Source organism: Mustela lutreola, chromosome 8 (genome assembly GCF_030435805.1).
Source record: "Mustela lutreola isolate mMusLut2 chromosome 8, mMusLut2.pri, whole genome shotgun sequence".
In the NCBI taxonomy this organism is placed as follows: Eukaryota; Metazoa; Chordata; class Mammalia; order Carnivora; family Mustelidae; genus Mustela; species Mustela lutreola.
The window spans coordinates 74,144,699-74,171,740 of NC_081297.1; the positions used below are offsets into that span (position 1 = coordinate 74,144,699).

General features: G+C 37.2%; 1 protein-coding gene across 1 annotated transcript in view; it reads left to right on the forward strand.

Moving 5' to 3' along the window:
* Nucleotides 1-27,042, forward strand: part of SLC2A13 (solute carrier family 2 member 13) — a 374,984-nt gene that overhangs the window by 160,412 nt on the left and 187,530 nt on the right. The window contains exon 4 of the mRNA XM_059185645.1: nt 3,783-3,891. Coding sequence (XP_059041628.1) covers nt 3,783-3,891 — 109 coding nt within the window. The remainder of the gene's footprint in view (nt 1-3,782; nt 3,892-27,042) is intronic.

Below are 27,042 nucleotides of genomic sequence, written 5' to 3' on the forward strand. Positions count from 1 at the left end.
AATAAATAAATAAAATCTTTTAAAAAAAAAAAAAAAAAAAGGACCGAGAATATAGTCTGTCTTGGTAAATAATTCCAAGACATTTACCATTCATTTACTGTTGGAAAGAATTCTGTACTCTGCTCTTGGTCAGTAGAATGATATTTAAATGTCAGGTCAATCTGTTGATTGTGTTGTTGGACGTCTTCTCTGTCTTTGCTGATTGTCAGCCTACATATACTATGAGTTATGGAGAAGGAGCTGATGAAATATTTGAGTATAATTATGGGTTTTTCTATTTCCCCTTGCAGTAGTAACAATTTTTGTTTCATGTTTTTTGAAGTTCTTATTAGGTGTGTAGATATTTAGGATTGCTATGTCCTCTGGATGAATTAATCCCTTTACTGTGACGAGTTGTACTTTCCTGCCTTATTGCATTCCTGATAATTTTTTATTGTGTACTAGACATTATAGATTTTATCTTACTGCTGAATTTTGTTCCGGGATGCTCTTCAGTTACCTGGAAGCAGTGGAGGTCTTGATTTTTAAGCTGTTTCAAATGTACCCAGGTAGTGTTGAATCTAGGACTAAATTTATACCATTGCTGAGGTAAAACACTTTTGATTATTCCTCCTTATGCTCCAGGTTTTTCCCTCTGGTTGGTACAAACAGGTCCTGAAATTGATTGCTTTAATCTCTTTCTGTGGCTCTTTCTCCTGCCTTGACTAGTTTCCTCACACATTCCACTCAGTGGAATACCCAGGAGGGACTGCAGATCTCTCTGTCCTCTGTCTACCCTGGCACTCTTTCCCAACTCTAGCCAACTTAGTGTCCCTGAATTCTAAGCTGCATCTTTTCAATTCAAAGAACCACCAGAGTCTGCCTAGCTTCCCCTCCCTGTATTGCAGCCTGGAAACTTTTTTTTGAGGCATTAAACTTGGACAGTTGTTGTAGGGTTCACCTCTTTTGTTTCCCGAATCTCCGGATTCTCCATCCTTCATTGCCTGTTATCCATTGTCATGAGAACTGTTGTTAACTACATTTTTCATGGCTTTATAGTTGGTTTCATGTTGGAGATGAATCTGGTAACTATTACTCGATCTTGGCTGGAAGTGGAAATCAAGAGCTGGGATTTTATATGAAGTGTGTTCTAGTGCATTTTTAATTGTACCTGGAGCAATGTCTCTAGGCTTGGCTCACAGACAGCTATTAACAGGAATGGCTGAAGTTGTACGACTGTCCTTTGCATCCTTACCACTAAAGTACCTGCCACACTTGGACAACCAGTTTGAAAGTTATGTAGTATGAGGTGTTTAGAATGAAGGAAAAGATGAACTCCTTTTTGGTCCTTGCATCATTGTTTTAGTACATGTTTTATTTTGAGCCCTGTGTTTTTTATCTACTTTAGTTGTATAAAGGTTTTATGTTTTATTTTGTGGGAATTTGTGTCTCAAAGACATAAATATTTTTTTAAAAATTGTGTCCAGTGTTTATATACACTAAATGTTTTTTATTACAAAAATCAAAAGAAATATAATAAGTAGAGCATGACTTTTAAATTTTCACTTAGGATCATTCAAACTATTAATATATCTGATATTTTTCTTCTGCCTCATAGCTTCTGTGATATAAAAATTAATGATAGTTTGCATTTGTTAAGTCAGTTTTACTGCCTAATAAAGCTAAGTTTATGATTTTAATGAAAGAAAATTCTTTCATTTTATTTACGCATAATCAGATGTGCAGCTACTATGACCAAAATTTATCTCTATATTTTTTTTAAAAAGCCAGTCCAATAACAGAACTGCTATTGTTTATTTTTAATAGGAGATCAAAACAAAAAGAAAGTTAAAAACTCTGAATTTTAAAAATTGGCAGTATATATTTGATATTTATATAATATTATATCTCTTGGTATTTTGGCAAACCAAACTTTGATTTGTCTTCATTTACTCTTTACTTTTCTGCCCTCCAAAATCATTATTAGGTAGTCTGTCCATCAAATCTTGGAACAGTTTAATAGTGAAAATAGATGCAGCTTCCCACAGACTATAATAGATTCTTTGGAGAAGGCCAATTTCTTATCTGTGGAGGTTACTGAAAACTGAAGAAGATGTTTTATTTTTGTTTTTTTGTCACTGTTGTTTTAAAATTTCCATGGTACACAAAATAAATGATAATCTTCATTTAGATTTTTTGATTTTTGGAAATCAGTAGATCTTTTTATGATGCTGTGTGTGTTTTTTATGTTGTAGCTCACTCACAGATAGCTGAATTTGCAGGCAAACCTGCTCACCTTTGAGACAACTGATCCAGATATATTTCAATATTGTCACAGTAAAGCTTTCAAAATCTGCCTGTTTCAGACAGCCTTTCTGATCTACTGGGTTTTAATACTGCTTTACTTGAATCTAAAACAGTTGACATTTATAGTACTCTTTCCCTGCTTTCTAAATGGGCTGTCACTTCATTAAGCTTTCAATGACCATAAATGCTTCTCTATCCCTGTCCTTGTCTTAACATTGCGGGACACAATCGTTTGCAGTGAATCAAGTCTTCATATGATTTTAACCACACCCATGTAGAGGTGAATATTCTCATTCCTGTAATGTTCAGTTCTAATACCCTGGCTGGACATCCCATGTTAACTTTTATTGCCAAGACAACAGCATATTTTATTCCATTTTGTGAATTAGAATATTAGATATCCAAAAGGTTCCTGAAATGGTGAAACGTCCTTGGATTTTAAATTTGACTTGGTTTAGGGTTCACTGATGAAACTTAGCCTCCAGGAAGAATGCTTCTAATTAATCAGTTAACATCTCAGTGATCCCAGGCCATCTCTTCTAACAGCAGGAATGCTGTAGTCCGGGGGAGTCCGCTCTGGCCCCATCAAGGACGCTGCATAGAATGCCTCTTAAAGCTAAAGTGAAGGTGTAATTGAAGCACTTTTGGGAACTTAAGGGGCACTTTACTTAAGGCCTCAGTGTTTCATATCTACGGCTTTCCAGACTTGATCTAGAGTTCTGATATAGAGACCGAGGCATCTGTGCCATTTTGAAAGCCCATTTATATTTTGAAATGATCATCAAATGCCGCCACTTAGGGAACTGTTTGAAATCTAGAAAATAATGCGTGTGTGTATGTGTAGTGTGTATCTGTGTCTGTGTATATGTATGTGTATGCACCCCCCTATTAAACAGACATTTTTTTTCTTTTATTTTCTTTTTTGGGTAACATTTATTAATAATATAAACCACAACCAAGTCCTATATCATGCCCAAATTCCTTAACTTTAATTGAATAGATTGGAGTGAATTTTGTTACATAAGTCAAATAAATTGGAATGAATTCTTTTCCTTGTTTAATTGTTTTAATGAATGCCATTCTTTGGGTTGATTAAAGCAATTTGCTGGTGACTTTGTAAGTAGTTTCACATTAAGTGGATTTTAAATAATAATTAATTTCCAAGGAAGTGGAAAAAAAGTAGTTAATGCAGTTTGTAGGGATTTAAGGAAGAATAATTTCTGACGGTTCTAATTATGTAGGTCTTCCTAGTACTGTAAATTGTTTTAACTTGAATTGCTTCTTGTTGCTTTTACAGTTTGAACTCAAATATATAGTAATCTGTTTTAGGAAATAAATTGTGCCCAGATTTCTGTCAACGTTTATATGTTCCATTTTACAATGCCTGGTCATGTTGATTTCACAGAGATTTGGGAAAATTGATCCTAATGGGAATAATTACTGTGGGAGTTGAAAATAATAGATGTGTCCTTCTTTTTCTTTCTTTTTTAAAAAAGCTGGACCTGTGATCTGCAGAATGCTGAGTTATCCCCCAACTCGCCGAGCTTTAATTGTGGGTTGTGGTCTACAAATGTTCCAACAGCTCTCAGGCATTAACACCATCATGTATGTATTTCTTTCTGGCTTTTTACTGAAAAGACTGTGAAGGAATAATTTTACATAGAAAAAAAAGAGTAGGACTTTTGGTGATTTGTTTTATTAACTGTGTAGGATCCTCCCTTTTGGAAGATACTTTACAATTTTTAACCTATCAATGTGTGACTTAGAAGGAGATGATTTATTTTGTTATACTTTATTGGCTTTACTTGATTTCATATAATTTTTCTTGTATGCCATCCAGTACTTCTTTATGTTCTGAGCTAATGAATGTATCATTTTCATAAGCGATTTCTTGATGGTGGTCAAAAAATGAAACAAGGGAATCATCAGGCATTGTCAGAGATAAATGGGCACACAGATAACTAGTTCATTTCCTTTTGGGGCAGTTACTTACAATGCAATATGATAAGAACATTAATAGAAAGTGTTTATTACCACCAGAGTACAGTAGGCCAGAGACAGTGGGAACAGAGAAGTGGGGAAGACACATAAGTTACCTGCTTTCTAGTTGTCAGACTAAACCCCAAAGTTATATGGGGATTGGAGGTGGAGAAGGAAGACTATTAAGGGTTGTACTGTGTTTCATTATGCAACATTAAGCCCATTTTTGATGGGCTATTTTATATGAGACACACAGAAGTGAATAAAGTAGACATGCTTCTTGACCTCACAGCATATATAGGCTGGTGGGAGAAACACATTAAATAAACTCACAGTTTGGGCGCCTGGGTGGCTCAGTGGGTTAAGCCGCTGCCTTCGGCTCAGGTCATGATCCCAGGGTCCTGGGATCGAGTCCCACATCGGGCTCTCTGCTCAGCAGGGAGCCTGCTTCCCTCTCTCTCTCTCTGCCTGCCTCTCTGTCTACTTGTAATCTCTGCCTGTCAAATAAACAAATAAAATCATTAAAAAAAAAATAAAATAAAATAAACTCACAGTTTAATGTGGAATTTCAAATTGTGCTAAGGGCTCTGCAGGATTATTCCAGTCTTCACAGAATAGACTTTTAAGTTCCTAGGTAATAGAATATGAATTGTTAGAGGAAAGTCATGAGTTTTGCTGATAAACTAACTGTTAGATGAAAACCTGGTAAATTTTAGAAGTTTTTCTCCACTATTGGTTAAAATTATTTATCAAAAATATAAATTATGTAAAATTCAATTTTACTTGGTAAAGCACTTGTATTTAGAACTCTTGTTATTTCCCTTTGAAGTTACTTGGGATATGATAACATCATTAATAAGCATTTGAGAAGAGTGAACTGGTAAATAATTATTAAAAGATAGTGACTAGGGTCCATTAGTGACCCATTAGATTAAATCAGGATATGTTAAGAAATACCACTTTAAAGATTCATTTATTTATTTATTTATTTATTTGATTTATGAGAGAGAGAGCATGTGAGTACGCATGTGCCAGCAGGGGGAAGGGTAGAGGGAGAGACAGCATCTCTAGCAGACTCCTCACTGAGGGTGGAGCCCAGTACAGGTCTTGGTCTCACAACCCTGAGTTGATGACCTGAGCTGAAATCAGCTCAGACACTTACTAACTGAGCCACTCAGGTACCCCTGTGAATTTGATTTTAATCATAATCCTTGATAGAATATAACTTCCTGGATTCCATTTTTAATTTTTGGTCCTTTCCTCCTTCCGTCTAATATACTTTCATTTTCATCACCTTTATCAGCTCTATAAAGGCCTGTCAGTAGAGTACCCAGCGTGTTTGTTTGCTTTCTGTTTGTGGTATAGCATGACTGTTCTGTGTCTACCATCCTAAGTGTGGTGTTAGAACAGAATTGTAATAAGGCTAACACCATGTTTTCAAATAATGCAATGCAGTACTACCCTATGTGAATATCTATTTTTATCAACCCAATTTAAAATATGTTCTCTGTTTTTGAAAATCTCTTTTTGTTTGTTTGTTCTGCCCTTTTCTAGGCATTTGAATTTGACAAAATAAATTTTTCTTATACTTTTTTGTATTCCTATAAAATATCACAAACAGAACCAACTGTCATTGATTGGTAGTGGCTTAGGTGAATGTGTCCTAGTTGAAATCACTGTCATAGTCCATTCATAGATATCTAGTGTAAACTGTGCTGATGAAGGTTGCCAAATTTTAAGGCGCTCATTTCTCCCAATACTCGGTCTTCTCAAGGTGAGAGAAAGTGGTATGGGCGTTAAGAATTCTGATATTTCGGGGCGCCTGGGTGGCTCAGTGGGTTAGGCCTCTGCTTTCGGCTCAGGTCATGATCCCAGGGTTCTGGGATCGAGCCCCGCATCAGGCTCTTTGTTCAGCAGGAGCCTGCTTTCCTTCCTCTCTCTCTGCCTGCCTCTCTGCCTACTTGTGATCTCTGTCTGTCAAGTAAATTAAAAAAAAAAAAAAAAAATTAAAAAAAAAAGAATTCTGATATTTCGTAAGATTAATGATAGTCATTTTGTGCTTTGGTTATCACAAACTGTACATAACATAGGTAGTGTTGTCATACAGCTTTTGCTTGCAATTGAGTATTAATCCTGGAATGTAGGAAGAATAAGCTAAGGTAAATGATGGCTTGATTTTGATTGCTTCTACATGATGCAAAATATCTGACCAACTCCCTAAAGAAATTAATATGACATTTAATGTCTGGAGGTTAGAGGGTTAGACACTCAGGTGATTCAATATCTATGACAAATAACTAGTGGTTATTCATAATATACAATTTCAGACATTCATATTTTAAGCCCATGAAATTTAGTGTAAGTCTTTCATTGTAACAGATTGCACTACTGTCATCATCTGCATGGAGGATGACTAATCTGGGACTCGTATAGAACATATTTTCTTCTACTCTCTCAGTCTGTAAAATTGGTGTGGCATGTAATTTTTTTTCCATTCTTAAGATTCAGTAAATTACCATAAATTTTCTAATTTAAAATAATCTCTTAATTAGAGTCTAATAGTTTAGTCTTTGTTGTTTTTGATAGAAAATATTAATTGCATTTTTTTTCTTATTTTAAAAATGTCATTTCAAGGGTGCTTGGGTGGCTCAGTGGGTTAAGCCTCTGCCTTCAGCTCAGGTCATGGTCTCAGGGTCTTGGAATTGAGCCCCTGCATTGGACTATCTGCTCAGCAGGGAGCCTGCTCCCCCCTCCCCGCCCCTGGCCTGCCTGCCTCTCTGCCTGCTTGTAACCTTTCTCTCTCTGTCAAATAAATAAATAAAATCTTTTAAAAAATGCCATTTTGTTAATTTGAAGTTCTGTTTTTATGGGTATTCCATTATGTGTATCTCTTTACTCTTACTCTTTCTTTCCATCTTCTTCCCAGCTAAGTGAGAAATAAAGTAGACAATACTCTTCTGTATTCATAGCCCAAACCCAATAATCTGTAGAAGTTGAAATCCTTTTGTAAAACCCATCTTTCACCCCAAAGTTTGTATGAACCTGGATCATGAGGTATTTTGAATTCTATTTCTCACCAAGAAAAGTTGATAGAAAAATCATATGAAAAAATATTGAAGGATAAATCATCCTTATAATTGCATTATATGATCTTACCATGTTTAGGTTTCTCTCTTTTCCCTCAGAGGATTTTTGTTACTATTTCCTTGACCTATTTAGTATCCTATCTCAGTCAATGAAATACATTTTATTCTTGGAATATTAAATTTTCACATCCTTTACAATGAAAAAAATACTGTGTGTGCTTATATGTGTATTTTTATTTGTGTGATAATGAAGATTTATATCCTAATCTATACCTTATCCTCTATCCTATTGAACAGAGGACTTCTAAATTCTAAAAAGTATAACTTACTTTAGACACTACATTTAACTCTTAGAAGAAGTAATTTTCTAATGACTTTATTTAATAATTTCAGACATGCTGAATAGATTATTCTCTTTTCACAGGAGAGAAAGAACAGAGCAAATGGAGTACTAGCTTTCCTGATATAAAAGTGTTGTTATTATGGCACTGTATGTCCTAGACCAATAAAATATTTCCCTATGTGATTAAAGAGAGAGGGGTGATAAATGAGGTTGATGATATAGTGAAGGAAACTCTCTTGAGAAATTCTTATTGTGATCTATTCTAAACTCTATTCATAAAGTCAAAAACTTTACATTTTTCATCTAACAAACTTTATCTGATGACTGCTAATACTTTGAACCCTTTCCCCATTACCTTTATTACCACAGCCAAAATGTGTTGATATGTGAGCAGGAGGGAGGGAGGGAAGAGAAAGTAAGAAAATAAGATAAACGCTTGTTTCTGTGGAGGTCTGAGAGCATCTTGCTTCTTTTGAGGAACTTAAAATAAGCTGTATCTTGATAACATGCTGATGAACATATATCACTCCATCTTGGACAGATGAAAGTTATAAGATTTTTACCTGAGAGGACCAAGTGGTGAAATGGCTCACTTGAAGATCAGTAGTAAAGAGGAGAAGGGCATTCAGAAATGTAAGCTTCTGAACCTTCAAGTAAAAAGGATTGTGAGGGAATAAATTTCTTAGGATACTCTGTGCCAGTCTTCTACTTTTGATTCTTCTCTTAGATTAATTAGAGTCCCCAGATTTATCTCTTCCCACTCTTCCCTTCTCTATTAACTTAAAGTAGGGGTAGAAAATAGGTGTTTAATTGTTTTTTTATTTTTTTAAATTTATTATTTTTTTTCTCACCATAGCACATACCCTCCCCAATGCCCATCACCCAGCTACCCCATCCTTCCCATCCCCCTCCCCTCCAGCAACCCTCAGTTTGTTTCCTGAGATTAAGAGTCTCTTATGGTTTGTCTCCCTCTCTGGTTTCATCTTGTTTCATTTTTCCCTCTCTTCCCCTATGATCCTGTCTTGTTTCTCAAATTCCTCATTTCAGTGAGATCACATGATAGTTGTCTTTCTCTGACTGACTCATTTCACTTAGCATAGTACCCTCTAGTTCCGTCCACATCATTGAAAATGGCAAGAGGAAGTAGGCATTTATGTTGGATGGGCAGACACTCTTACTTCCATAACTGTATGGCCTTAATTTTCAGGTGATCTCTTCTTCTGTCCTATTCACAAGAGATAATAATGACCTTTGGAAAATATGTCTTTATAATAATAATGTTAATGGTTATCATTTAATGAACATTAAATACCATATACTATGATATATATTAACTCACTTAGATATTAACAGAAAAGGAAAAAAATGGGACAGGATATTAGCCTCTCTAATGGTGTAACTATGTTAACAAACATTTTTATTGCTTTACATATGTAACACTCTAAAGTATTTTTATGGACATGATCTTTCTTTATCTTCTTTAAAATCCTAACAAGTAGGCACGGCAGTTCTTCTGCTTATTCTCTAGTGAAGGAAGCTAAGGCTTAGTAAGTGGAGTGACTTGTTTGCTGTCGTTTCATAAGTTTTAGCACTGAGAGTGGAACTCTGATTTATGACTCCATGTCCCATGAGCTACTCTAGTTGTAGAACACCTGAAATACACCCAAAGTTGACTGTTTAAAGCTTGTTTGGGTGTGTTATAAGAAATCTGAGTTAGTGGAATTCAATACCATCCAAAGATTTAAAAAAAAAAAAAGAAATGTAGAATGATGGTGAGCTAATCATTGGTATCCATCTTAAAAATCATAAAGCTCATCAGATTCCTTAATCTGCTGGTACCCAGTTAAGGCCTTTGGCTTATGCCTAATCTAGAGTTCTTGGACAAGCCAGCCTGATGGTTGGGTGAGTCATTTATATTTATTATTCATATTTAATTAATTAATTTCATAAGGGCAATATTTCTGAATGTGTTCCATTCTACTATTTTAGTCTCAGCAAGCTCTCCTAGGTTAAAAAATTATCAGGCAGTCAGGAAACATACACAACAAGCAGGCATGGCCAGATGGCGGTAAATATAGAGAAAAATAAATGTGACAGGAAATAAGAAGAAAACAATAAGGATTGATGCTTTCTCCTGCTATAAACTTGAACCAGAGGTGAGGGTTTGCTCTCTGCAATCTTCAGCAGGCAGGATGAATGAACCAAAGCATCTGCTCCCTAAAGTGAGCCCTCTGCCTCCTCAGTAGGACTCTGAACATAATCCAGAAAAGCTGTTGAATGATAGCATGCTTACCTCGTTGGAATGTTTCAGGATATGTGTTTTTGTAGTCATTTGTGTTCATTGGATGACTCCTTTGAAAGATGAGTTTAATGTGTTGGGGAAAATATTGACCCCGGAATCAAGAAAGAATTGGTTTTAAGATCTGTCTCCATGGTGGGATTTTAGGCATGCCAGTTACTTGCCTTCATTCTAAATTACGTATCAAGTGAAGTAGATGAAAGTGAACTTTAATATACAGTTGCATGAGGAAAAAAATGGAGTTTCAAGTAAAGTAGAAGCTAAGACATTCGTGTTTGAAATGTTTTAAACCTTTCTTGGATGAAAAGTAATCAAACTATAGGAGATTGGTTTTAGTATAAAAAGAAAAATGTATTTTGTTGACATAATTTTTGGAAGATTGGTTAAAGCTTACCACCTGCCAGTCATTGTCTTGGATGCTTGGCTTCTTCTATGTTAAGACCACATTTTTATTTCCAAAGTACATCGTTTTTGGAAGGACAGTCTTGGTTATGGTTGATAGTACTTCTTTGCCCCAAGATTGTGTTGCAAAGCTGTAACCTGATGTGAGAGAACTTTCCAGGGCTTTCCTAATTTTGTAAGGGTAGGCTCAAGCCCAGTAAACTTCACTGATCTCTCAAATCCTGCACAAGGGAAAGGATGCAAGGCTGACCTCTGGAGTCTGAGGCCATTTTTAGTGACGAATCACTGTCTTACCATGTAGAGCAAAGCATTCTCATCAGATGAAGCTCTAAACCGAATGGCTTTCTAGTGTTCCTGATTGCTTCGCATTTCCCTGTGTATATGTTGCACACCTCTCTTGGTTTGAGTTCCCCCAAACAGGCCCCAAGACAAAGAATTGGATGCAGGGTTTTTTTTTTTTTGGGGTCGGGGGTTGGGGGTGAACGAAACCCTAAAAACTATACTATTCCTGATCGAAATGAGGAATAGTATAGTATGTGCTTCAGAATTATTCCACAAGTATTTTTTCACCATTTTCAGTCCCTCTCTGTGAGTCATTCTGGGGGTTCCCTGAGCCCCTCTCTCCTGGGGCCAGAGCTCTTGGGACTGAAGTAAAGTCCCAAATTTAATTAGAAACTCGGATTCTGCAGTGAGTTTCCATGATAACTACAGGGGAATTCAGAGAGGAGCTGAGAGCATAAAGGACAGGGCATGAGGAGCATCTGTTTAAAATCTTGCTGTGTCTTTAAATACATGTAAAAATATGTTTACACAGTAGGAATATGGATTTTTATAGTATCTTTCCGTGGTTATACCAAGTTAATGTTTAGTGAAGAAAGTTCACTAACTATACAGAAAGTAAGTAATAAAATGAGAGCTTCATAAGAAGCGATGAGAATATATTTCCTTGGATATTATTATCTTTCAGAGATATTTTTGGTATAATTCACAAATAATTTTGTTCTGTCACAAGAATCTTAAAACTACATCTGCCAAAGTAATCATTTATTCCTTCAGCCAACATTTACTATATTGTTGGTAGAGCTTCAAATATTTGGAAACTATAATTCTTGTCATTATGAAGTCTGTATTCTACTGAACAGTTAGACATAAATACTTAATAATGCAGCGTAAAAGCCAAAATTATATGTTGTAGGAACACAGAAAACAGATTAGCTTTACCTGGAACATGAAGAGAGCATATATAAATGATTTTTTTGTCATATATATATTTTTAAAGATTTTGTTTATTTATTTGAGAGAGAAAGAGAGCATGAGAATGGGGAGGGTCAAAGAGAGAAGCAGACTCTCTGCTGAACAGGGAGCCCGATACGCAGACTCCAGGATCATGACCTGAGCTGAAGGCAGTCGCTTAACCAACTGAGCCACCCAGGTGCCCTTTTTGTTATATTTTTGAAATTTCTATATATGGAGTTGTTTTCTGGCCAGAAATGTGATATACCAAGTGTTAATACAACATTTGATATTAGATCCGAGTTGGAATCCAAACCTAGCACACTTGCTGTGTAGACTGTACATGCTTCTTTAACTTCTGGGTCTCAGTGATCTGGAAATGAGGAAAATACCTCCTATATACAGTTCTTACAGTGGTTAGAAGAGAACAGTATTTATGGTTCAGGCCTTTGGGAGGAATGGAGTCCATGCTAGCTCACTGTGTGTTGCATTTTGTGAATTCGAGGGAATCTGTGGAAAGCAGAGATATTCCACAGTCTCTCACTGTGTGTTGCATTTTGCGAATTCGAGGGAATCTGTGGAAAGCAGAGATATTCCACAGTCTCTCACTGTGTGTTGCATTTTGCGAATTCAAGGGAATCTGTGGAAAGCAGAGATATTCCACAGTCAATGCATACTCTTTGGCCCATACCCATTAATCCAGGATTTGAGGCATCCTCTGTAGATAACAGAATTGATATAATATCCTTCTTTCATGCATGTCTCTATTTTCAGGATACAGAAAGGAATCATAATAGTGTTTTTCTTCTAACTCATAGTTGTGTTAGGAGTGTTGTCCACTTCAGTATTATATGTGTTCTTTTATCTTAAGTCAAGGAGAAAAGACCTCAATGACCTTTGAATGATCAGAGCTAATAATGCCTCCATAGGAGGTGGGAAAATCTGTGGCTAAGTATACCCCATGTGGCATGACTTGTGGTTTACATCAAAAGATTGTCATATCCTTTTGTATCCTTTCTGAATCAGTTGGGAATTTAAGGTTCTGTGGCAATTAATGGAGATTTATCTCCATGGTTTGTTAAACTATCAGCAGCTGAGATTCTGGGTTTCCCCAGGACATCTTTGGTAATATAAAAACATGAGCTCCTTGCCTGCCCTTTCTCTGACTCATGTTTTGCTGAAAGGTAAGTAGAGGAAATAGAGATGTTGTGAGTGAGTTGAAACAGCAGCATGAAATTCGGGGCTGTGCCCTAGGAAATAGACTTGCTGTATCCGTAAAGCAAAACCCTGTCCCCCAAGTCATACATGAATTTGAGAGGAACCAGTCTGGTTAGGTCCATGTAGACCATTTTAAAATTGTTGAAATGTTCACTTCTTTATTCGTTCTTTAAACAAATCAGTGGAAGGGAAGGCTCTCTGCCAGGGACTAGAGGTATACAATACGACTTTTAGCCTATCCCCAGGGAACTTTGGTGTTTCCCCTTCATCTTTTTTTTTTTTTTAATATTTTATTTATATATTTGACAGACAGAGATCGCAAGTAGGCAGAGAGATAGTCAGAGAGAGAGAGAGCCAGAGAGGAGGAAGCAGGCTCCCTGCTAAACAGAGAGGCTGATGCGGGACTGAATCCCAGGACCCTGAGATCATGTCCTGAGCCAAAGGCAGAGGCTTAACTCACTGAGCCACCCAGGCGCCCCTCCCCCTCATCTTTAAGAAGATATGCTGCCACCCGTCTTGAAAAGTTCCTTTGCAAATGAAATGAGGCACCAAATGAAATGAGGCACCAAAATGCCTATCTTACGTGAGGTAGTCAGATGATATTATGGGCTTCTGTTCTCCTTTCCACACTCAACTTTTGTTATCCTCTCAGCAAGATAAGCGTCTAGGCTCTCATCTCATGGGCATGGTTCCCTTAAAAATTTTTCCTTTCTTGGCACATCACAGCATTTCATCTCGAGTGTCCTTCATGACTTTGCCTACTTGTTTTGCACCTTAATGTCAGTGCTCCTCAGGCCTTAGCTTGCAGCTCTGCTGGAGATTTCCTCTACTCTCACGGTTTTGATGACCATCCACATATGAGAGATGACCTCACCTACATTTCCAGATATGAACAACTCTGAGATACACAATTCTATCCATCTGCTGGACATTTCTACTTGGATATCTTACTCTCATCAGTCTCTTCAGGTACAAAATGAATACGTACCATTTCCCTCCAGTGTGGCCTCCTGTCATCCCCATTGCGGTGCAGAGTATGGCCAGTGGGTGCCCAAGGCTGTGTATGGGAGCCAACCCTTCCAAATCCAGCCATCGCAATTTCCTTCCACTTTACTTGCTTAATATCTTTTACATCTTTTCTATTCTGTTTAAAAAAAAAAAAAAAAAGATTTTATGTATTTATTTGGCAGAGAGGAAGGGAGGGAGGGAGAGGGCATAAGCCAGGAGGAAGGGCAGAGGGAGAAGCAGGCTCCCCACTGAGCAAGGAGCCTGACAGGGGGCTCAGTCCAGGAACCCTGTGATCATGACCCGAGCTGAAGGCCACACTTAACCAACTGAGCCACCCAGGTGCTTTGTTTTCATTATATGTTTGTGTTCAGTCCCCGCTTCAGACAGGATTCATTGTGTTCACAAGCGACAGAATCCCATTCAAATGTTGCTGAAGGAAAATAAAGGGGTTTGTAGTAAGGGCATAGAGACTAAAGGCAGGAAATAGAGCTGGGCGTAGCGAGGGGCTAAAACCGGGAACTGGAGAGTCACTTGCTCAGCCTCTGTATCCACACTGTATCTTATCCTTGCTCTTCTGGCTGCACGCACCCTCTTCCTTCTTTCTCTTTGAGGTCTTCCACTGGTGTTTTGTTGTCATTCGAACCTGGCCGTACCCTGCCACATAACCTTAAATGTCCCTCTGAGTTTCAGCATTCACAGTCAGTTGAATGGAGTTGTATCAAGTCTTAATTCCTAAGAGGGGAGCATCAAGGTGGACCAGGTCTGTGAGGCCAGGGGCTGGGCAACACTGTGGGAAGAGACTCAGGATGTTTCTGCCTTAAATCTCACCTCCCTCAGTCTATTCTTGTCTCTGCCTGTGACCTTTCTGAAACAAAGTCAGATCCTATCCCTTCTTGACTTAAAGTCATTATTGGTTCCTGCAGCTCTCAGCAGAGCTCAATATCTAGATCCCCTCGTGTCCTGACTTTGGTCCATTTGCACTGCCCTATGTCCAGCCACTTCCCACACGCTCTGCCTCATGCTATTTGGAACATCCTGTACTTCTGCCAATGATTAAAACTAATCCAGGCCTCAGTGCCTTCAAATACACCATTCTCCCAAGCCAAAATATCCACCTTACCCTAAAAGACCTCCAAACTCAGGTCACATGCCATCACCCTGCATCCCCGGGCTAATTTATGTGATCGTCTATAGCCCTCTGAGTAGATATTTGTCATAAATTATTGTGCCTTACTCTAACTGAAGATTTATCCCCCACCCCACACCAGGAGCATTGCATGGAGCATAGTAAAATTGCTTTCCTTGAAGTAGTTCCCAGGAAGAGCCAGCTAGATTTTTCATATTACTGTTTTGTTTTGCTTTCATTTTGATTATAGTCCAGGTCATAGCCTTGGTGTTCTAATTGGAACTGTCTTGGTCTGACTATGTGAGTGTCATCTTAACTATTTTGCAGTTACAGCCTTAGGAAAACACAAGCTACAGCATCAAGATTTGAGAACAGGATCTTTCAAAACTACTCTCAAATAAGTCCTGACCTTTAGAATTAGTGACAAACTATAACAGCCTTTCTAATAATTTATAATACTGGACAGAAGCTCTTTGAGGGTTTAGTTTGAGTTTCAACACTGAAGATCCATGCTATTTCTGCTAGTCCGATCTCTTGGTTCCTTCTTCCTCAGGGCAACTGAAGAGCTAAGTTAGTGACTTCTATCCAAGTTTGTGATTATGCTTCCTGTGACTGATAGAATTGCAGGATTTCAAATGCTATTAAGCTGCTCAGTGCAGAGACAAATAGTCTAATGACATGTCATTCATGGCAGGGAGAAAAATGAACAGTGTCTCTTGCTGGAACATCTTCATTTATTTTGATAAGATTATTTTGAACTTGGAAGATTAAAATGTACAGAACTAAATATAAGGTGCACCTATTTCCACTTCCAGAAAAACACATAGTCCCAGAAAATACAAAATGTATAAAGTAGATTGAACTGGGCAGTTTTAACTTCAGTTTCCTGCACAGAATTAAGAGCCTCCTCCTGGATTCTTCTCATAATCTTCTTCAACTTCCTTAAGGCCCTCTCCTTAGCCACTTATCACTAATATGTTTGAGAAATTTAATCATGTATCTAAGACTATTTGCAAGGACTAAATTTAGCCCCTAGGCATGTTTTCTTCAGAAAGTGCAGAATCTTCGCATTTGTTCCGTTTTTACATTATAGTCCAGATTTCAGGGGGACCGTGTTGCTTCTTAGAGTGTATGTGTCCTCTCTTGTTCCCCGCATTCCCTGCTCCTCCCTGTGGTTGAGCTCCTTCAGGGCTTTTGAAGTTGTCCCGGCTGCCCTAAGAAATATTCTACTTAGAACTCTCCCCATATATATCCTGTTCAGGGCTGGGTCAAGATGAGGGCAGACAATTAGATTGGTCTTGCTTTGGAAATGGAAGTATAGTGCAGTCATTACAACAGCAGCTGTGGACATTTGTAAAATGTTCAGTTTCATTTTTTATTCTACCTCTAAGACCTTTATTTCATATATATATATATACACACACACACATATACATATATATACATATATATGTATATATATACATACATATACATATATGTATGTATTTCTTTTTTGAGGCTAAATGGATGAGACTGCCATTTTTCAACACCTTACTATCACTTTTATCAGCTAAGAGCAGAATGTGTGGCAGTTGACTTTGGAATCAGACCTATTTAGTAATGTGGTTAGGATTAAACCACATTTAAGGTACTCTGATGTGACTAACTTATAGCAGCATATTATTTATTACATTATTACTATACATGGCATCAGACAGGCCTGGTGTCAGATTTTGTTGCTTCCTGACCAGTTGTGCTGCCTTCAGTGACTTGTAGCCACTCTGAATCTCAGCTTCCTTATTTGCCAGTGGGGTATAACCTGCCTCTTGGGGTGGTTGTGGTTTCCGGCATTCTTACCCATCTCGTGAGTGGCTCTGCCACCTGTCCAGCTTGTTCCAAAGTATAGGAATCATCTTTGGATGATTTTCTTTATTCTTACTCCCCACATCCCATTCTCTAGTAAGTAAGCTCCAAAACCATGATTCCCAAACTGTAACAGGTACGAGACACTTCTCACAGGTAGAGATATGAGCTATCTTAAATTTGTAAGGGAAACCCTGATATGTTCAGACTACTACTATTAGGTAGTCTGTTCCTTAAGAAGCTGAACCATTAGGTATTTCTTTTGGCTTAGGGGTGAAAAAAAATTACTGGGACACAAAGGGCTTCATGAGGCAAGAAAGTCTGAGAACTTCAGCTCCGTCCTATTTCCTCCTCCTTATCTTTATCTTCCCTACTACCGGCCATCCTAGCTATCATTGCCTCTTGCTCAGTTATTGCAGTAGCCAGTCTCCTCACTGGTCTTCCTGTTGCCATGTTTACCCGCCATGAGCCAGTTGCCACAGAGCGCTTAGAACGGCATTTGAAAAACATAAAGATCTTAACTCTCCATTACCGAAAACCTTCTAGTAGCTTTCCACCACCCTTCAAGTCAACCTAGCTCTTTGCCATGGTCCATAGACTCTGCCCATCTGGCCCCTCTTTGGTCCACCATCTTCTTCTCCTGCCCCCTCTCCCCACCACTCAGTAGATCTTAGCCACACCAGGATTTTTTTGTTTTTGTTTTTTTCTTTTCTTTCATCTATTTCTCAGAATCTCCAACTTTGCTTTTATTTCTGGCTGGAAAGATATTCCTCTAGATCTTCCCTGTGACTGGTTCCTTGTCACTGTGTCTAAATGTCACCACCTCAGATAGGACTTGATCCTATTTGAAAAGAGCCACATCCTTTCATTCATATCACTGCATTTCTTTTCTTCATAGTATTTATGGCTGCCTAAAATTATCCTGTTTTACTTGTTCATTAAGCTCTATGAGAGGAGAGCCCTCATCTGCCTTGTTCCTTCTGAAGTGTGCCCAGCACACAGTGGGTGCTCAGAAAATACTGGTTGTATTGGAAATGCAGACAAATGCTAGTTCTAGTTTCCCTACTTCAGAACCAGATGATGTCATTAATGATTATTTGCACATTGCTGGTTTTTTTATCATAAGGCTTTGCTGAAATTTTGCAAGATGGGAAATAAGTATTTGTGGGGTTATTTTAAGCATTGGACCATTTGTTCATCTTCAATAGTCAGGAAAAGAAATGTAGTCATATTGGGCTTTACCTTTATCTGAAGTGCCTGACTTTTCCAAATCCTTAGTAAACTGATTAAAAAAATGGAGAAAGAAAAAAAAAAAAATCCCTTTTCTTCCCTCTTAGCCTGAGTCTCTGTAGACTGGCAAGCATCACAGTTGGAGAAGTATTGGAGTAATATACAATAAAATCAGAATCACCCTTGTATGCCATTCATTTCATTAAATCTCAGAGCTGAAACCAGCATGGAAGAAAGAAGTTGATATAGCCTTTGGGTTTATCCTGTCACCTGTTCTAGGAAATGCATGAACTCGATTGCCAAATTATATCGTGCAGGGTCTCTTTGTAGTTCAGTGAGATGAAGCTTTTTCAGTAAAGAAGGGAATAGCTACATGAGTAATAAAATGAGGACTTTACTAATTAACCTCAGTGAAATGGCAGTATCATAATAAGATAGTGGTTATATACAACATACTGAAACTAGTAATATTTTCCTAATTAGGACAAAATGCAAACAAGGAAATTTGGACAAGCATTTATAATTGTAGGTGTTCTTATTCTGGCTGTTTGTTTTGTGGGAGAGTATTTCTTTCACTGGTCTTTATAGAGTTCACTTCTAGCTTACTAATTGTTTGTTAAGAATTTAAAGTTCAGTTGAAAATTGTGAAACGTTTCCTGATAGAAACTGTATGTTAAGGTGGTACACAGATTTCTTTATTGTGTCTGAAAATAGTGAAACAATCTTATCATTGCTGTACAGGAAAACATCCAAGCTATAACCCGAGATTCCAAGTGTGTTTTTCCCTCAACCCCAGAATCCAAGTGTGTTTTTCCCTCAACCCCAGAATTCCCAGGTGGGAGTAGAATCAAAAAGCACAGATGCTCAGGGGACTCAGGGTTCTCAAGGTGCAGGTGTGGGTGTAGGTAGGTGCCAGACCCTACTGGTAGGCGAAGGGGCTCAGGAGAGATGGAGTGGCGACAGCAAAAGCACCCGCAAGTCAGCTGTAGTGATGAGAACTCTGGTCATAGTAGAACGTTCCTTTTGCCCTGGGTTGGGGAAGAAGGAAGTTTAGATGTTGCTTGTGTGCTTGTGACAACGACTTCGAGATGAAGCGGGCAAAAGATCATTCCTATATATCAGTTGTTTGTAAGTTGTATTTGCATAATTATTCCTCATGTGGATATATTGATCGATAATTCAGATGATTTCTAAAAATCAGAAAAGCTCAAATGACTAGGGCTTCTCAGCATGAATCATATAGTAAGGCAGTTTTTGTTTCCACATGTTCCTTAGAAAGCCAACTTGTGTACTAATTTGATTATTCAGATTATATTGTTAACTTATGTTGCATGTGTATAATGTTTCAGCAACCGGAAAAAATGTCAGTTAGCTCGTTATTTTAATGGTAGAGTATGAATCAAAGGGCTTGCCAGATGAAGATTGATCTCATAAAGCACAGGAAAGCACTTTTTCGCATTTTGCTTTTTTTTTTTTTTCCTTTAGTAAATGATAGACTATACCCTTGAAGTTGAGTCAGTCATGTAGTGGGTTAAAAAAGTCACAGACTTATTTTAAGGTTATTGATATTTTTCATTTTAATTTTTATCACAGTATTATGTATATAGAAGTCAAAGTAGTATAAAGTTTATCACAAAAAGCAGTTGTCCCTGACCTGCTCTTCCTCTTACCTGAGTTTTACTCTCCAAAGGCAATTGCTTTTCCTTCTTTTTAGGTATTTCCTTCTGTAATTGAGTCTGTATTCCTAAATAAATAATATTTATATAATTTTCATTGACTTTGATTTTTTGAAGTTCTGCACTGACTTTCCATTATGGAGATGAGAAACTTCCCACCACTAGCCCCCTGTCCACAACCCCCCTTATGATTGTATCTCAAGTTTGTGGATTAACTGATATTTATGGTTTTCATCATAATGGCTACAGAAGTACTGTTTCCAGTGCACCAGCTTCGCATGCTGTGATGACGTGTCCTTGTGCTGCCCGTCATCTCCTCGCTGCTCCCGCGACAGGCTCCGTGCTTCTCCACCTTACCCTGGGCCCTGGAACCTGACCTGTGGGCTAATACATTTGTATCAACACTTTTTCCTCCTCTACAGAAAATAATTGCCTCCTCCTTTAATTTGCTCAGTCTTCAGCGTACCGCTCACTCATCTTTTCCACACCCTCTTCAGTGGAACTGTATAACCCTGTCTTGATAGTTAATCTTAATGAGAAGCATCTGGAAATCCGTCCTTGTGAATCTGCGTCTCCTCCCCTCCCCTTTCTCGCACACCTTCCTGCCGGAGCCTCCGTTATCCTGCTCCCGTCTGATCTGGATGCTCTCTACTTCTCTTCTGCTTAACTTCCCTGCGTCTCAGGTCCCACGGCCTCTTATTTAGCCTAACTCCTTCTTTTTGGTGGTTCTTATTCTGCACTCGTTGCCTGTGAAAAAAAGCTCAGTGGGAAGTAAAACAATTTGAGACCACGAAGTCTTTTTTTTCCTGTCCTCAGACTTGACTGTTGTTCCCCCTCAGAAGGTTTAAGACCAGACACTTTGATTTTCAGACCATGCTTTCCATCTGGCCTTCTTTGTGCGTGCTGTCCTCAAACCTGCCAGCTTGCTTATCACTGTCTCTGGACAGTAAACCTCCTCTCCTCTCCAGGTGTGGGTCGGGTAAGAGCACTGGGAGGGAGACAAGGCTTCTTACTGATTATTGCAGAGGTTTTCAACCAGTCTCCTTATTTTTAGTCCCTGTCTGAAATAGCTGGTACCTCCAATTCCTGAACCTTCCAGAGTTATGCCATCTCAGTCATCCTGCTTCTTGCCAGCATCGTCCATATTTTCTGCTGTTTTAAGCAAGTCACCTTTGTCTCTCCTCTTTGCATTGTTCAAAACTTCTAGTCTAGGGTTCATTATCCTTGCATATTTTAAAAAAACATCAGTTGGGGTGCCTGGGTGGCTCAGTGGGTTAAGCCTCTGCCTTCAGCTCCGGTCATGATCCCAGGGTCCTGGGATCGAACCCTGTATCTCGCTCTCTCCTCAGCAGGGAGCCTGCTTCCCCCTCTCTCTGTCTCTGCCTGCCTCTCTGCCTACTTGTGATCTCTGTCTGTCAAATAAATAAATAAAATAAAATAAAGCACCAATTGTTTTCACTCCTTTGGTGGAGAGGGTAGAAAATTAAAGCTGCTGACTTTAACTGGGCATCTTTTGTGAGTTATTTAAACATATTAAGGGGGCAAAATGTAGTCAAATTCATAAATGAAGTGTTTCTCTGAAATAGCTTTTTAAAGAAATTAATTCTACACTTAGTATGTTCACCTTTTTTTTTAATTTTAATTTTTAAAATTGCATCCGTACAGAAGAAAACCTAGCATTTTAGCTGTTTTATGTATCCCCTACTGATTAGAAGAAGCACTCTTGGTCCCACCATTCACACAGAATAATGCAAGCGGAGCCTGAATGGAGGACTGACAGACTCAAATTAAGCCACTAAATTTGTATGTTAGAAGTAACATGGATTTACTGTATAGACTCCTCTAGTAGGAGTAAGATTATTTGCCCAATCTAGCAAGCCCAAATTGGGTCAAAGCATGCCAAATATTAGTGCTCTGAAATTAAAAATTTTTTCTGATAGATGAAATATCTAGCATTTTTTTATTTTTGTAAGAGAAAAAAGATTTGGGTATCTTTTTTGCCTCTTAGAGATTATTTAGAGATACAGAAAGAATCCAAATGAAGGGGCATTAATAACAAATATCTACCATACCAGGCTCTTGTTACTAGAAATTTAATTCATTTTCAACAACACATGCATTTGATACTAAGCCTACATTTACACATATGATTTAATTTCTACTTTTATGTAATGTTTGTTTGCCCAGTTTACTCAAAGGTGATTCATTTAACTATTTGTGTTTCAGGAACTTCAAGGGTATGTACTGCTTATCTCTGTATTCCACACTTCCATAGAAGCTCAATATATGTTGAAATAAAGCAATCACATTTTATGTATCTAGGATAGTGCTTTGAACATAGTGAAGCTTAGTAAATTTTTCAGATTAATCAAAAAATATCCTTAACTTTTCTAATTGTCCCTTAAAATCTTTGAATATGCACTAGACCAGATTTAGCCAAGTTACTGTAGCACTGCATAAACACTTTTTGATTTTGAAAAACAGGTTTTAGGGTAATGATAGCAAATGAAATGTTTCTTTGTTTGGTATTTTATTGTTTTAAAAAAGAGAAATTCTAGCTAAATGTAGGCTACCCATTATGAATATGCTATTTGAAGTATTAAACATTTTATTAACTTCAATAGAGCATGAAATTCTGAACTAACTTGTACTGATATATATATAGATTTATATTTTAAATGACATAAGGGGATGCCAGGGGTATGCTTTGATTAATATATTTATGCTCTTTTCAGGAAACATTTTTATTCATATGACTCAGTAATTTCCTATTAGTTTACTTTGCATTTGATTATTCTCCTATAGCTACATGAAAACCTGAAACTCTTCAAGTGTTTTGGGATTAGGGATCAAATGTAGCAGTAAACTTGTGAAATTCAAGATTTTAAAAATTATATAAAATGCAGAAAATGTAGTGGAATATTTTATAAAGACAGTGGGAGGGAAACATTATTATAGCACTCACCAGGCTGTTATATTGTGATACATGAACTAAAGGCTTTGGCCGAGAAGACTCTTACCTGTTTAAAATGCTTAATGCAGAGTCTATTACTGTTCCATTTATGTGTGAACAAACTAAAAGCTTTGGTTCTGCAGGTGCTATTAATTATGTAATGACACCTAGATCGCTGTGTCAGCCAAGCAGCTTTTCTCCATTAGGTAACATCAGGAAGAGATTTTTTCTCTCTACATGAAACCTCTAGAAAATCTTCACATTTCCAGTTAGAGCTATATTCAGTTTATAAGACTGTATAGGTAGTTTTATTATCTATTGAAGTAATGACTTGACTGTTAAAAAACCACTGAGAGATATGCCAAAATACTGAAAGCAGTTTCTAGAACAGCGTTACATGTCTTATTCATGATAGGGTGCTGACCGTGCAGTTCATGTTTCTGCTCCTGTTTCTGTAAACCTCAGAACCTTGTAAACATGTTTGGATTTTCAGAATACCTCAGAGCACTAGTTAGAACATACGCCTGTGAATCTCGAGCCTCTAAACCTGAGTCTTATATGGAGGATGTTCTTAAAAATTGACTAAAGGAATATTAATCAGAGTAGTTATCAGTTACTCTTTCATAAGATACAAAATTTAAAATTATGAAATGTTAAATACTAAAAGGAAGTATTTGAGTAGAAAGGATTCCTGTTATTTACATATTTTAATAATAGAGGAAATATTTATCATGCTTTAAGGGACATTTTCTTTCTTGCTGTTTTAATGTTCTGAACATTATTTGCATTCTCTTCGATAAATTCCAGACAGCCTACACTTCAGTATTGTAAGTATTTAATCAAGCAAATAAAGAAGTTCACCAAATCTATGCCCAGATGAAACAGTAGGCTTCATATTTATTTTGGAATCTGTCCTTTTCATGAAGGACTACACAGGATATCCCAACAGTTGGGTGAAAGCCACTAAAGAAATTAATCTGGGTAACTTAAATAAAAGAGGGAAGTTATTTTATACTAAACGTTGTACTACTAGGAAAGATTGGTAAATATTGATATGACTTAAATGTGACCTGTTTATTTTGTTGTTGTTGCTGAGTTTTAAGAGTACTCTCTATATTCTGAATATTAATCTCTTACCAGATGTATGATTTGCAAATATTTTCTTGCACTCCGTGGGTTTTTTTCCTTTGTTAATATAGTTTTGACACACAAAATTTTTAAATTTTCATGGAGTCCAGTTTATTTACTTTCTCTTTTGTTGCTTGTGCCTTTGGTGTCAAATCTAAGAAATTATTGCCAGATCCAGTGTCATGAAGCTTTTACCCTCTTTCCTTCTACGCATTTTATAGTTTTAGGTCTTACATTTATGTCTTTGATCCTTTTTGAATTAATTTTTTCATATGGTATTAAGAATTCAGTTTCATTCTTTTACCAGTTTTTCCAGTAGCATTTGTTGAGAAAACTCTTGAAAAGACTGTCAGAGTTTCATATGAATTTTAGGATCAGTTTCTGTTTCTGCAAAATACTTCATTGGGATTTGATAAGGATTTCACTGAATCTGTAGATCACTTTGGGTAGTATTGACATCTTAACAATATTAAGCCTTCCAGTCCATGAACTTGGGATGTGTTTCCAAGCATGTATGTCTTCTTTAATTTCTTTCAGAAAAAAAATGTAGTTTCCATGTACAAGTCTTTGGGTAAGTTAATTCCTAGGTATTTTATTCTTTTTGATGTTGTTGTACATAGAATTACTATTGTAATTTCCCTTTTATATTGTTTGTTGTCAGTGTGGAGAAATGCACACCGTGTTTTTACATGTTTATTAACTTTATATTCTGTTCAGCTGAATTCATTTGTTCTAAAATAATTTTGGGGAAATTTGTCGTGTTTTCTACGTAAAAGACCATGTCATCTCTGAAGAGATATCATTTTACCTCTTCCTTTTCAATTTGGATGCCTTTTCTTTCTTTTCTAGTTGCTCTGACTAGAATATTGAATAGAAGCAGAAAGGCAGGCATCCTTGCCTTGTTCCTTATATTATAGGAAAAACTTTTGGTCTTTTCTCTGGAGTATGTATGGCGTTCACTTTAGGTTTTTCTTATATGGATTTTATTATCTTAAGATAATGTCCTTCTAATTTTTTGAGTATTTTTATCATGAAAGGGTGGCAAATTTTCTCAAATGCTTTTTCTTTGTAAATTGAGATGATCATGTGTTTTTTTTTTCTTTTCATTTTGTTCTTATGTCATATTACATTGATTTTCATATATTGAACCATTCTTACCTTTCAATAATAAATCTTGTTTGTGGGATATAATCCTTATACTATGCTGCTGGTTTGGGTTTGCTAGTGTTTTTTTTGAGGATTTTTACATCTGTGTTCATGAAGAGTATTAGTCTCTTACAGTTTTTGTCTAGCATTAGTATATGTAATGCTGGTCTTACAAGATGAGTTAGAAAATAGTTTTTCCTTTTCTTTTCTTTCTTTTTTTTTTTTTTAAAGATTTTATTTATTTATTTGACAGACAGAGATCACAAGTAGGCAGACAGGCAGGCAGAGAGAGAGGAGGAAGCAGGCTCCCCGCCGAGCAGAAAGCCGGACACGGGGCTCGATCCCAGGACCCTGGGATCATGACCTGAGCTGAAGGCAGAGGCTTTAACTCACTGATCCACCCAGGTGCCCCTACTCCTTCCTTTTCAATTTATGGTGAACTTGGAGATGGATTGATAATGGTTTCTTAAATTTTGGTAAAATTCACAGTGAAGCCACTGGGTCTAGGGCTTGTCTTTGTCAAGAGGTTGGTTTGTTTGTTTTTTAATTACTGATACAATCATCTTGCTAGTTACAAGTCTCTTCATATATTCTATTTCTTTGTTATTTACTCTTGATAGGTTTTGTGTTTCTGCAAACTTATTTATTTCATCTGAGTTATCCAATTTGTTGGCATAGAACTGTTCATAGGACTCTTAAAATCCTTTTTACTTCTGTGATGTTGGTAGTAATGTCCCCACTTTTGTTTCTGATTTTAGTTAATTTGAGTCTTGTCTTCTCTTTTTCTTAGTCCACCTAGCTAAAGGTTAGGCAATTTTGGTGATCATTTTAAAGAACTAACTTTTCATTTCATTGGTTTTTCTCTTATCTGCTTTGTTTCTTTCTGTTCTAATCTTATTTCACTCCCTCTGCTAGCTTTGGATTTAGTTCTTTCTCTAGTTCCTTAAGTTGTAAATTTAGACTGTTGACTTTGAATCTTGTTTCTTACTGAAAGAATTTATAGCTATTAATTTCCTTCTTAACACTGCTTTCACTGTGTCCCGTAAGTTTTGGTATATATATTTTATCTTCTTTTTTGTCTTTAAGTATTTTCTAATTTCCCCTGTGGTTTCTTCATTGACTTTTGGTTGTTTAAGAGTGCATTGTTTCATTTCTACAGATTTGTGAATTTTCCAGTTTTATTTCTGTTACTGATTTTTAACTTCATCCTCTTGAGGTCAAAGAAGTTACCCTGTATGGTACCTATTTTTGAATCTATTGAGACTTAATCTGTAGCCTATCATATGGTCTGTCCTGGAAAATGTCCTGTGTTGCACATGAAAAGAATGTGTATTCTGTGTTGGATAAGTTGTTTCGTACATGTCTGTTGGGTGTAGTTGGTTTATTGTGTTGTTATCTGCTTTTTAATCATTTTTTTAAAGATTTTATTTATTTATTTGACAGAGAGAGATCACAAGTAGGCAGAGAGGCAGGCAGAGAGAGAGGAGGAAGCAGGCTCCCTGCTGAGCAGAGAGCCCGATGCGGGACTTGATCCCAGGACCCTGGGATCATGACCTGAGCCGAAGGCAGTGGCTCAACCCACTGAGCCACCCAGGCGCCCCAGTTATGTGCTTTTTAAAGGAAAGCACTGAAGTCTCCAGATTAAGTAAAACAATGTCCATGAAGAGTCAGTCTTGAGAAAGATTAAAGTAATGAAATTCTTGATGAGTGAATGTTATGCTTTTAGATGACTGACAAAGAATTTGAGGTTGAATTAGTAACAGGAACATAGGAAAGTAAGTGAACAAAAAAACAAAAGGCAATCATTCTCCTGTGGGTGGGGTAAATATGCAGGAAGGGGATGGTAATCATCATAATGCAATATAAGGCTCAGCTGCCAACAGCTTTGACATGTTTGAAGTATTGGAAACATTGACTAGTGGTGTAGCTGAAATTACAACTATAACAGTTTTGGGACTAGCAGGGTGCTTGTGTGGGTGGTGGGAAGGGACAGTGAACTAAATCCCTATCTTTAAAGTGTGATAATTAATAGGAATAGCTGAAAGCTTTTTATCAAAAAGCATCAATATATAGACAAAGAGAA